This window comes from Notothenia rossii (assembly GCF_949606895.1).
Source record: "Notothenia rossii genome assembly, chromosome: 8".
NCBI classification, from domain to species: domain Eukaryota; kingdom Metazoa; phylum Chordata; class Actinopteri; order Perciformes; family Nototheniidae; genus Notothenia; species Notothenia rossii.
This window is the reverse complement of record NC_136906.1, coordinates 61,633,793-61,647,168: the sequence shown is the minus strand read 5'-3', so window position 1 is coordinate 61,647,168 and position 13,376 is coordinate 61,633,793. Positions and strand designations below refer to the sequence as shown.

At 40.0% G+C, this 13,376-nt stretch overlaps 1 protein-coding gene across 2 annotated transcripts in view; it reads right to left on the bottom strand.

Annotated features, from left to right (window-relative positions):
- evlb (Enah/Vasp-like b) overlaps positions 1-13,376 on the bottom strand; it is a 48,744-nt gene that overhangs the window by 14,059 nt on the left and 21,309 nt on the right. For both annotated transcript variants that reach the window (XM_079643725.1, XM_079643724.1), the window contains exon 2: positions 141-309. In XM_079643725.1, coding sequence (XP_079499851.1) covers positions 141-309 — 169 coding nt within the window. The remainder of the gene's footprint in view (positions 1-140; positions 310-13,376) is intronic.

The following is a 13,376-nucleotide window of genomic DNA, read 5'->3' as shown; positions in this document are numbered from 1 at the left end:
TGGCATGAGACCATCTTAGCAGTAAGGTATAAGGCTCAGCTTTCAGAGACAAACTACTTTTTATGAATCTCCAAAATAGCCCAAAAGTTGTGTATGTTGCAATCCTCCCACAGCTCGATGAAATCTCTCTCTGGCGTTACCTGTTGGTCCTGCAGTTTGACGCCCACCACTCTGAAGGTGTTGTTGGCAGTGTTGTGGTAGATGTTGATGCGGCTGAATCCCTGCTGTCCAGGCTTGATGGGCACCCACTTCTTACTGGTGTCATCATAGACCATGACGGAGGCCCGCGCCTGGCAGATACTCTGCTCACTGCAAAGAAACATAAGGAGAGAAATGAGGGTGAAAGTTAATTACAAGAAGAACTCATCAGTTCAACTGTTAACCAAAGTCCATTAAGCACCTGCAGCTAGTTACTGACTGTTATTTAATTAACCTGCCCCCACAAAAAGTGTGTATTTAGTACCTTTGTATTGTACATGTAGGTGGAGAATGTATCAGTGACATCACTTGTGGCTGTACCACTGTCATTTTAAATCAGTGTTTGGTAAAGTTTTCACTCCTTCTAACACATGTATGACAAGGGAGTAACAAACAAAGATCAAGTGCTGGGGGGTTTAAAGCAAGTGCTGTGGTCACCAATCACAAAGATAGGGAACCACTGCTTCAGACCAAGTCTTTATCAAATGCTGCCTTTTCAGTCCAATTCTAGCTTTAATCCAGCATGTAGAAACTCCCTAGTTTCTGTTTTGTACATGATGTAAAAAGTACACATGTCAACAAAACAGCCCAAGGAAAGTGGCTGTTTTTTTAAACATGTCCTTAGGGTGAAATCAACCATTAACAGTAGTGACTGTCTGCTGTGTATTTGTTGATGAGGGTGTAAGTGAGATCATTACAGTGAACAAGGCAACAACTCAGTCTGCTAATCCCGTGTTACACTAACAGTCTAATCCAAATGTAATCAAGCGCTTGTCCAGCATCTGTTGATGTTCTTAATGAGAGAAAATAGAGGTGTGTGTGTGTGTGTGTGTGTGTGTGTGTGTGTGTGTGTGTGTGTGTGTGTGTGTGTGTGTGTGTGTGCGTGTGCGTGTGTGTGTGTGTGTTGGTGCGTGCGTGCGTGCGTGCGTGCGGCCTCGACTGTTGGGTCTGGTTGCTCTCCATCTGACCGTGTTTATATTTATTTATTTAGTCCACTGAGGCTCACACTATCTTCCTCCCTCCACTTCCTTTTAACACACACATGCACACATGAACACGCAAGCACACACTAGTGTACTGTAGTAAGGGAGCAGGTTTCATGACCTTCTCCATGTGTTTTTTTTACAATGCATGCCAGATAAAAGGCATATGCTGAATGTCTACAGCGTGGAGAGGAAAGGGGAGATCAAGGCAGAAGCATGAGAAGGAGAAACACAGCAGAGGAACAGAAAAAAAAAAATCTGACTTGCAAATGAAATTAACAAGAAGAGTCCCATCTGTGTCTTTGCCTCTTTGCCAAGCTAAAATTAGTGGATCAACCCCTGAGGCAGAGTGAAAGAGCTGCGTCAGAGAAGAGGAGAGAAAATGGAGAAAGAGGAAAAAGTATTGTAGAGAAGTGTATGAATGCAGCATAAAGTGCAGTGGAAGACAGTAGTGCATCATACATGGTTATGAGGAGGATGTTTGAAGTTGGAAGGAATACTTTGACATTTGGGGGAAATATGTTCATTTACCTTTTTGCAGACAGATTGATACCCTAATGAATCTACGTTAAGTACAGAACTGGGGTCTGGCCAAAGTTAGCTTAACATAACTACTGTACTGCCTCTGTCCTAAGTAAAAAGATATGCATACCAGTAATTATATAAACTGTCTTTTTTGTAAAAATATGGTTCCAGCACATAAAACCAAAACAACATTGCTAATTAGGAAGTGTTATAGCGCTAAATTAATTGGTTAAACATGATTAACATTCTAACTGTTAAACATCAATATGTTAGCGTTTTCATTTTGAGCATGTTCATTTGCTGATAATTGACACCTTAAACGTCACTTAGCTGCTAGCATAACATGAATATTGTTACATTTTTCTCAGACAGATTAGACAAACATGGGCAACATTTTAATTAGTGAGCACTAAAGGCAACACTGGGCTGTTATGTACTGACTCCAAGCTTTTACCTAGCTTACAATCTATCCGTTGAATACAAATTCTGAAAGCAGAAAACAGCCAGTATAGTTCTGTCGAAAGATTAAAAAGGTTTGCCCAAAACTTTGTCCTGGCCAGCCAGAAGCAGTAACTTGCCCAGAATTATACATCAATCAATTATGCAAGTCCTGTCTTTCTCTAGCTGATTCAACAGACACACATTTCAGAGTGGTTCTGCTCTCCTCCTCTTCATTTTAGAAAGAGAGTAAGCCAACGTTAAACTATTTTCTTAAGAAGGAGTTAGATTTTTATAATCTGATGTTTTTAATTTGTGTCATCCCAATGTGGAATTAATGACAACATTATTACTTTAGACTTCCTCGGTAGCATCCCTCACTTATAGCTTTAGAATAAGTTACGCTCTTTGCAAGCGTTGTGCCTAAATGAACATAGAATTGAATAAAAAGATATGTACTCATGAAAAGAAAGTACCAGACCAACATTAGGATAAAGAAAATAATATTCTCTGTCCTTCTCTATCACTTCAAGGCATACTAAAACCATAGCAGTAGAAAGCAGATGAAACTTACAGTAACAGAGTCTATTCAAAACACATAATAAAAGGAGAAAGAGCTCCATAATACCCTGCTTCATGCTTTTTAAGATAGAGTTATAAATAACTCTCTACCGGCTTATAGTGCACACACTTGAAATCCTCCCGAGCACAAGCAGGGCAACGATGTGTTTATTTTTTTTTTCTTTAACTTGTCGTCTCTATTAATTTTTAAAAAGGAGTTCTTGGCAACTTGCTGAAAAAGGCATCGGAGGCCCAGGAGCATGAATAAATGAGGTTCTTGTGCTAAAAGAGATCTGAGCTGTAAAAATGGAGGAGACAGGGAGAAGGAGATGGAGTGGTGAGGACGGAAGAGAAAAAGACTGAGAGGGAGAGGAGCCATGAAGGAGCTGAGGCAACAAGAAAACAAGTCTTTTGACTGACAGTTATGGGACGCATTCACATACACATAGAAACCCACACAAATGCAGAAACATAGTGTTGATCGCTCCACGTCACAACTGTTGAAAAATTAACAATTGCTGCGCAGGGCATAAATAAATCAGATGCTTCTGAATGTACCTTGACAGCGACACACACACACAGACATATCTACTAACACACACAGACACACACTCTAAATGCCACCCTCCACCATGGCCTGTTCGTGTTGGCGCTACAACAAATTCGAGCTGACAGGGACAGACAGAGAAATCTCAGAGAGCTGCTCAGGAATCGTCTCCAAAAGAAATTGTCAAATCACAGAACGGGAAGTAAAAATAAAAGGTTCTTGTAGAGTGCTTATGAAAAAATCTATTTTGAATGAAGACAAATTTTGCTCTTATCTTTTTTCTTTACAAGGAAAGTGTTACAATGAAATACAGCTTCAATATCTAATTTTCTTTCTGAATCACTTCTGAATTAACGTCATGACATAGCCTTGAAAATGCAAACAGAGATGACTGCAACACAAACACTGAGAGAAATGCATGATAATGATGGCTGCAGCACATGCATAAAGTCCAACCCTTTAAACAAGCATCCCAGAGTTCTCTGAGCACTCTGATTTGTAGCTTAAATTACACTAACACTAAATATTAAAATTAAAACATCATGTTATGTTTTGCATTGCCTTCTCAGGATCAAACCCTTTAAGTTAATAGGTCAATGTGTCCGTCTAGGGTCAAATTAATGAGGGTCTGTAATGATAAACACATGAATTATGCATTCATACTGCTGTATGTTTGCGGGATGAAATGAATAATGGCTCAAATGCATCCCATTTTTCTTTTTCATCTGCCTCTTTAAAAACACAAACACACACACACACACACACACACACACACACACACACACACACACACACACACACACACACACACACACACACACACACACACACACACACACACACACACACACACACACACACACACACACACACACACACACACACACACACACACACACACACACACACACACACACACACACACACACACACACACACACAGTAAACACACAGCAGCCCCATTAAGCTGTTCTCCTTTGAGTCTCAGGTCATTTCAGGGTTAATGGGATGCCTGTTTTGCCCAAACTCCCACCATCCCTGTTTTTTCTCTTTAACACCTTTTTTCCACATCTCCCTAAAGTCTGCAGTACACAGGTCAAATGAAAGCATTTCACAAGTGATTAGCAATTCCTTCATCACTGATGAGGAGTCTGCTCGCAGACGCACCTGGAGCTGTCACAGCTTCATAACGTCAAAGCGTTACGTTCCCCTCTCTATTTCTGGTGCCACACTTCCTGTCTGCCTAAAATAAACGTACTCTGCTACAGCGTCGCTTCTCTGATACAAGATGAACAGCACAACAATGGGCTGTCAGAGGAGAGGGATACGCTTTTGACTCAGAGGAAACACGCTGATCTAGAATTACCGCCTCACAGAGGTATGCCCCAAACAACCAGAGAAGTTGCAGATAACATTCATGTCTGTAGAAAATGACATCTCTTTTTGTCTGTGTAAACTTGTCATAAATAGAATAAGACTTCTTGACTTATGGCACTAAAATCCAATTAGCTCATTCTTCAGTCCAATTAGATGTTAGTGTACCTTTTTTTTAAAGAAACTTCCTTAAGGCGTCACAAGGAAGTTACCGATGGATTTATCGAAAACGGGAAACAGGCATTATTAAGGCAGATGCTATTTGCACCCAGCTGACTATAGTGAACCATGCTATTTGCACCCGGGTTACTATAGTAAACCATGCTATTTGAACCTGGGGCATAGCAAAGGGTTGTGAAATATGGTTGGAAATCTACACAAGAAATACCCTCAAGTATGAAACTTAATTAGCACTTTTAAAGTCTCTTCTGCTGATGAATTGCCAAAGAAGTAGGCACAATTTCAAATTCAGTTTCTGGACAGTTTTCATTCACAAATTGAATGAAGTTAGCAAGAAACCAAGCTCTGAGTCAGTTCAAAGCCTTTAGTTGTAAAAGAATGCAGAAAACGGTATTACTGTCACTCCATTCTCTTATGTGTGCTACTGTCTGTGTGACTCCTGTCAGAGTGTGTGTGTAGCTGTGACTGTTTGCACGCATCTTTCCTGTTCTTGTCTGTAACACTAATCTGTGCTGTCAGAGGGCCGCTTGTATGCGACTCTCCGTCCACACAGCAGCTCTTACACCACCCTGCAGACATCACAACATCAAAGCTATTGTGCTGCTCCACTTTCTGGGGCCTCTGCGTTCAAGGCAGCGGTGCGCTAACAACAAAGAAGGATGTGCTGGAAATAGAAGTGCAGACACACACGTCGCTAATGCTAACTTGTGTACACACTCACGGTGCAGATTCATCATCTACACTGCAATTTGGGGTAGTATAGGAAGTAATGAAAACTCTATAATAGGCTAGAATATATTTTGTTTGTAAAAATTTACCAATGGATGTAAGCACTATGGGAACTGATGCATTTGCAGCCTGTTTCTGAATGTTCTTTTCTTGTTTCTTCAAATTTGATTTGTTTCTACAGCATTTAAATTGAGTGCGAAGGTAGACTTCAGTCTAACCTTAACTTGAACAGTTTCTTCCCCTCCGCTACCGGCCTCTTAAACAAGGCCCACCCCCACTGACACAACGTAGACTCTATATGCATTACATTAATGCACACAATGTTCAAATACTGCTTACTGCACATATTCTTATTTCATATTCATATTTTATATTCTATAACTCATTGCATTCCATTTCGCTGTAAATTACTGCTTTATTTTATTGCTATTTAACTATATTTTATTACAGTATCCTTAAAGATGTTTTGTTTTATATTAGATTTCTTGTTTTATATGGAGATTCTTTGTTTTATGTTTTATGTATGCACCATGACATCAAGTTAAATTCCTCGTATGTGTGAACCTACCTGGCAATAAACCCGTTTCTTATTCTGATGCATGCAGTCTCAGGGAACACATCATGGCCTCATTATTCATAGCAGCACTGTTTTATGAAGTTAAACAATGATTCAAGGACCAAACATGAAGACATAAGAAGAGAATGAATAATAACCCCCTACGGCGCCCACACATAAACTATAGGATAGAATTCTATTAAACCTATTACGGAAAAATCTCTGTCTGACTGTTCCAAATAGAGAAATATGCAAACAAACTGCATGACAATACTGTCCCCGATTGGAAACCTGCCAGTGGGCCACAGTGGTCGTCATCGGGTGATCAAAATGTCCCAAACTGATTTGATGGATTAGCTCATCCAGTGTTGCTGCTGAAGCCAAAACAAGAGGTTAGCAAACCTCCAGATGACGTTGTCAAAACAACCGAGAGCTGTAGGCCACTTGCCATGAAATTACAGGGTATCAAGAAAATAATTACATCTTAATAAAAGCCGGGATGCATTGTAAAATGGAAAATACGTATACTTTGATTGACTCTGCTCAGTCATCAAAAAGGACTGTTACGTTTAGTTTGACTTAGCAGTTCAAACAGAGAGAGACATCCCTGCACTTCTTCTGGAATAAAACAGATTTCTGTGAGATCTGTGGTGACAATCCAACGTGTCAGACATGACATTTATAAAGAAATATTGCATTGTCCTCTGGGTTTTGTCACTTTTCATATGCAAAACAACCCTAATACAATTATTACACCCTGTAGCAGATACCTCGAGATTAATATTGTAGGATTTAGATCCAACGTTCCTGGCTAATATCGTCTAGAGTTTAAGTTTAGTTTATTAACATTACTCCAGTTACATTTTGGGACATTTTCAGTCCCTTCAGGCAAACATCAAGACAGGAATTTAATTCAGTGTTACATTTATAAGCCAAATCGTTTAAAAATCTTTATTTCTGTCCATTACTGTTGCGGATTCACTATCTTTTCTCACAGTAAATGTTGAAGATGTAAAGATATTTTGGATTTGCAGTTCAGTAGCAATAAAAGAACAGGAGAACAGATCATAAAAAGTGTCTTTGTGTGCCGCAGTCAGCTGCTTAGAGAGAACAGCCAAGTCCCGAGAGTTTGCTGGCAGAACAATCGTCACCACAAATTGTTTTGCTTTTTGCCGAACTCCTAACAAAATGCCCTCTGTTTTCCTAGACAGGAGGAAAATGATGGAAGATCTTCTGCCTGAAGATCTGCCAAAAAGAGTGCACAATGAAACTTCTTGTACAGGCATACAAGTGTGTGCGTGTGTTTGTATTTCTGCATGTGTGAGCCTCATCTGCATGAAACATCAAAGCTGCATAAAGCAGAGAGAAGAACAGCTGACAGCTTAAACATTTATAAGCATGCCAGGGCAAAGCTACATAAGCAATGAGACTGAGCATGAGCTAAACCTCAGCTTTCATAGAAAATGGGATAAATCGTGCTAAACCGACACTGCAATCCACCCACAGGGGCCGGTTGCCATAATGAGGAGCCACTTTGGTTAAATGACATTAATTTTCGCTTTGGGTCTGAGTCTCCCGAACAACACTCATCTGCTGTCACCTGTACTTCAGTGAAGATGCACGAACACTGACAAAAAGTGTTTGTCCCAGTTGCTGCTGCTGTTGCACTTTCTGTGAAACGGGAGCCTGCTGTGTTGGATGTCAGCCATGTTTGCTCTGCAAAAAAAGTTCAGGCAGCTTGTTCTCCTGAAACTTTGAGAATTGATCAAAAGGTTTTGATATGCAAATGTATCACTGCGCATTCAAAATCTGAAACAAGGACTCTGTAGGGGACTAAAACCAAGCAGCATCACTGAAAGAACCGGTATTAAAGGAATAAAGTTTAAATACAGCAGACAAGATTTTTCCCAAAATATGAATCTATTTTGTATCCACTAGATTAATACATATATTCAATTTATGTATTAATCTAGTGGATATACGATGTATTTTAATCCTAACCACAGCTAAACACATTCACCAAATTACATGTGTTCACAAAGTAGTTTTTTATAATTTGCTCAAATGTCGCTAACTTTAGCTAATAGGCTAACCAGCTTGCTAGCTCACGGTTAGCTTGAAGCCTTTCCCCCCTTTCTCCTTCTCCACTACTCTAAAACTCTTTATTACATACAAAATAGTGTACAAATACCAAAATTAAATTAAAGTGCGCGTATATGATACAGAACAAGAAAGTCCACCATTATTAAACAACCCAGTCTCAAGGCATTTCGTGCAATAGTCACAACATTTAATCTATTGATTCGTGTTCACCAACGCGATTTCCCCCTTTTTTTGGCGTCACACAGAACGATTTATTTTAAAAGCAATGTATTTATATTGGTAGTATGTTTAGTGCCTGCACCACGTCTTTTCCGGAAGCTGTGTGGTTCATAAAAACATTTTCTTACTCAACATCAAGCCACGATTATTGTTTTTATTTTAAATCAAATAATGTCGGACTTTTTTTGCCGTCCATGAGGAAAAAGAAATGGGGCTCAGATTTTTTTTAATCTTTTTTCCTTCTAATTTTTTATTCTTTTCTAAATAACACACTGTTATTTACTCAACAATAACACACAATTATCCTTGTTTTTATTTATTTATTTAATTCTATAATGTCGGGCTTTTTTGCCGTCCGTCAGGAACTGAATTTCAAAATAAAGTCACCGGAAACAGACGTAGGAAATACACACCCACTGAACTGATTACCCAAGATCCTCAGCTCTGGTTGAAGCTCGGTAGTTGGATGTTTTAGCCGCAATGCACGTTGGGATATGGTGTTAATGCGATATGAAATAACTATCAACAGAATTGCGTTGCCAGGCAACAGCTTGGGGTGGACACAGTGGGTTTTTCTCAATGTCGAGGAGGCTTGCTTAGTAGCACATGTACCTCCGAGTGAATTCCTTCAGAAGTGAGGCAAGAATACCTCCTAGACTCGGAAAACGAAGAATGGAACAGGCTAGCAAGTGTGCAGGTGTGCGTCATATGAGAGGCCCCGCCATATATTTTCCGCCAAACATTTGGAAAATTGGTCCGTGCGCAAAGCATTGTGGGGATTTTAAGACCGCGGAGTCTACACATGTGCAGCCACGAAATCTCCCGCAACGAAGTACGTTGGCCTCGGTAGAATTCCAAGTATCCTGGACATTGGAACAGTCCTTCGGCGGCACTCGATGACGTAGTATCCTTGAAATAGTGGCTCTGGAGCATGCAGCTTTCCTCGACATCGCGAAACACCCAGTATTTCCGGTCTCAAAGTTTGCATAGTGATCTGCAGTGCTCATCAACTGAAAACATCAGTTTATCCTTGTTAATTACACAACATTGATTGGTTTAAATTGTGTACAAGGCTTTTGTGTTTTACCCCTTCGAGAATTTTTTTTTTTTTTCTGAGTTTATGGCCGAAGATCCTACCTACAGCTATCGTTTGGGACTACAGTCCCTTTGCTTGACAAACCCTGTGATTAATCTTCAAGCTCTGTGATTGGATGTTGGAGTGGCAGTGTGCCAAGGTTACGCCGAGCGTCAAACAGCACTTTGAAATGGAATGAAACCACGGCAGACTATCCAAAACTGGACTCGAACGGGTCCAGTCACTTTTAAAATCGTTCTGTGTGACAAAAAAGGGGAAAGTCGTGTTGGTGAACACGAATCAATAGATTAAATGTTGTGACTATAACACGAAATGCCGTGAGACTGGGTTGTATTAAAATGATGCTTTATTAGGCTTACATCCTCTGGGGCAACTAAACGTGATTTGTTGTAGGCTAGACTTAACATAGATTTTCTATCATTATGGTTGAGGAAGAGCAGAAAATCAGTTCTTTAAAAAAAAAAACAGATGTCTGTAGAAAGGTTGTTTATGTGATGAAATATTAAAACCATAGCAATACATATTCAGTATAAAAATACGAAGAGGCCCTATGCCGTCCAGCCTGCCTACAGTATATACTTATACATAAAAAGTACAAAAAGAAACCATCTGTTTCCAACTAATTCTTTAAGCAAATTCATATTACTCTTTATATTTACTAAAAATACTAATTGTATTTTTTCCTGTAGGAGGGAATTAAAGCAATAAGGACAGCGTTACATTTAGTGTGTGTGAGCATGTGTGTGCATGCCTCTGTCCCATGGTATACATAAATAACTGAATGTTTATAGGTGGAAGAATGTTTATGCATAAATCTGTGAAAAATGGTCTAGAAGAAAGTAAACTGTCAGGCTGGTTTGCAGGCCGGTTATATAAGCAGCTTGCTTGTTTGCGTATTTGAGGTTTTGGTGGTGGAGGGTGGGAGCTGGAAAAAAGTGAAACAGGGAGAGTAAAAAAAGACGGAAGACTTAGAAGAAAGACAAATGTTCCTGAGCTGACAGCAACATTTAAACAGTCTGCCGGCTCTCATACAAACAGTTATAAAACAAAGCAAATTGCTCATGTTGCAAAGTCTAAAAATAACTGGCCTTGGCTGAATTATGGGACTACTTTTATAGAAATCATGCTCACTCCCTGTGTGCTTGTGTAAATATTATAGTAAAGGTAGACAGACTTGTGTCCTGACTGAGAAGATGGTCATCAGTCTTCCACAGTCACTATAAAGCAAGGGCTCATGGGTAAACTGCAGTGTGACTCACTAATAACTAATATCATGCAGCACACTAGTATTAAAATAGATCAGTGGTTTTAAGCTCCATCTTTGGAGTTTTGAATCATCTCTTTTTGGCCCAATTTTTGCAGGCTATTGTGAAAGCTTATCTAGCAAGCTGTGCCCAGTTAGCAACCAATGACAGTTACAGTGAGATTCATTTTTTAAAACATATTATGGCCTGAAAGCAGATACTATTACATTTCCATCAGCCTCAGTTGTAGTTAGTGTTGGGTTCAAAAGGTGTGTGGTTTTAGTCCATGTCAATCCTGTGAACACATTTACTTACAGGGACTTGAAACTACAGTGGCATTATTCCTCCTGACCAGTTTACTTAAACACCTGACAGTAAAGCTCTGACGCTAATTCACATAATCCTTTAATGCTGTTTTTTAAAACGTTTTTACAAAATTAGTAAACCTGGTGAATTAAGTGCTATTAAACAACTGTTACTGAAATCTCTGAGCATCAAAAAGTTATTTCTGTCCTTATATAAACCCAAAAGAGACTGGGTACCCACCATCAGTCTGCTAGACCTAAGACAAACTTCTGTAGTTGCTTTGTACATGATACAGTATTCATTTCTTGGTTATTTTTTGATGCTGCACACCACTATGTGATGTGAAATCTATAACAAAAGTTATTCAAAAGCATGCTAATTGAGGGTGTGTCTATGTGTGTGTGTGTGTGTGTGTGTGTGTGTGTGTGTGTGTGTGTGTGTGTGTGTGTGTGTGTGTGTGTGTGTGTGTGTGTGTGTGTCCTCAGTATTTGAATGCAGAGCCTGGAGACCCTGCAGAGCAGACGCCCAACGCTCACTCACAGGACGCCACGTGCGCACACACACGCACGCACGCACGCACGCACACACACACACACACACACACACTCACACTCACACTCACACTCTCCTGCAGACTGCTGAGACCACGCAAGAGCACGCTAATCTGTTGGCATGACAACTGGAGTGGAATATTCGCTTGGCCTAGAAAATATGGCTGTGAAGAAAAGATGAATGAGCTGTGAGATACGAATAAAAAACAGCAATATGAGCCTTCAGACGGCCTGCTCTTTAATTACAGAGAACACTTTCTTTGCAACAACTCTACACAATGTCCTGTCTAATCCTTTCATCATCAAATATATGTATTTGCAGCTGTGTATTAGAACGGGTGTGTGCATCCATATGAGTGTGTATGTAATACTATGGAATATTGGATGAGCACCATCACTTCGAAGGCAGACAAAACAGACTGCAAACCTGAAGCATATTTATAACTATTTGCTGTGTCTACTGTACATTTTGCCTCGCTTTGGGGTTTTTGTTGTCCTCTTTTCAAACGGCTAATAAAGTCTTGAAGGGCTCTGAAAGTTCACAGAGGTCAGCTGGGATGGCCAAAGAGAAGAAAGTTACGTCCTGGTGCCACAAAACAGGTCTGAATTTATGTTTGAATTCCAGTTGAAAGCTTCGTAGAGAGTGCAAGGACGAGGTTTCTTTTACTGCTGCTCCGCATGATCGCATAAAGCATTTAAGAGTTTCCTCAACCCCGAGCGCTAATGCTGAGACTCAGAAAAAGCTGCACAGCAGGGGGAATTTTTGTTGGGGGAGGTCAACATCGAAAGGGTTAATGTGAGGTCAGGTATTTTACGCTTTTGAGTTTGACCATTAAACAAGTAATACTGAGTGCGTTGGATAAGATGATCTTGCTTTAAGGTTTACATTGAGTTTAAGTGTTTTATTCTTGGACTGAAGGAGGATGTTTTAATGTCTGACTGTGGCTTTGAAACCACATGTACAAGCTCCAAAACTCGTAAAAGGTGTTGTCACATCAGCAGAAAGGCTGGTATAAAATCTCTAATAGTGCTCACCTTGGATGGTCTTCACTCTCAACTGTTGCCATCACATTATTTCGTTCCATCCTAACTTATTACTGAGAGATGCAAAATGCCTGTGGCAGAACAACTGAAATTAAAGAAAGAACTGTCTGACCCCACTGGCTTTTAATCAGATACAGAAGAGAGTGGAAAATAACTGAGAGACGACGGAGGATTTAGACTTTGGATGGTCCTTTATGTCTCTGCAAAGAAGGGCCAAATCCTCTGACATAACAAACGCATCAGCAGAGACAACACATGGTCAATAGATCCCTGATGAGTTGACTGAGGTCCTAAACAAACAGTTTAATCTGCTGCGAACTCTACACACAGCAGGGTTTCACAAGGTGCATGCAATAGACCACCTTAAAGGAATAATTTCACATTTCAGTTGTTGTCAAGCCCAGTGGCGTCGCCTGGATGTTTTTTCTGTAGCCCCGGACAATTCTCCCTTAATAATATAATACATTAACCGTGCTTTACCTGAACCTCATCATGAGAGGACGGCAGAATTGTAATTACCCGTGTTCAGAGGCAAGACACCAGACCAACCAGAGAGTGGAATGGAAATAAACATCTATCTTATTGGCTGACAGGTACCTATCCTGTGAGCTGTGACAATGTTTAAACTGTCAGTCGGACTCAGAGTTTTTGAAGATGGAAATAAGAAAAAAATTTCTTAAAAAAGACGACAATTCTCAAGTGGTGGCTCACACAACAACCCC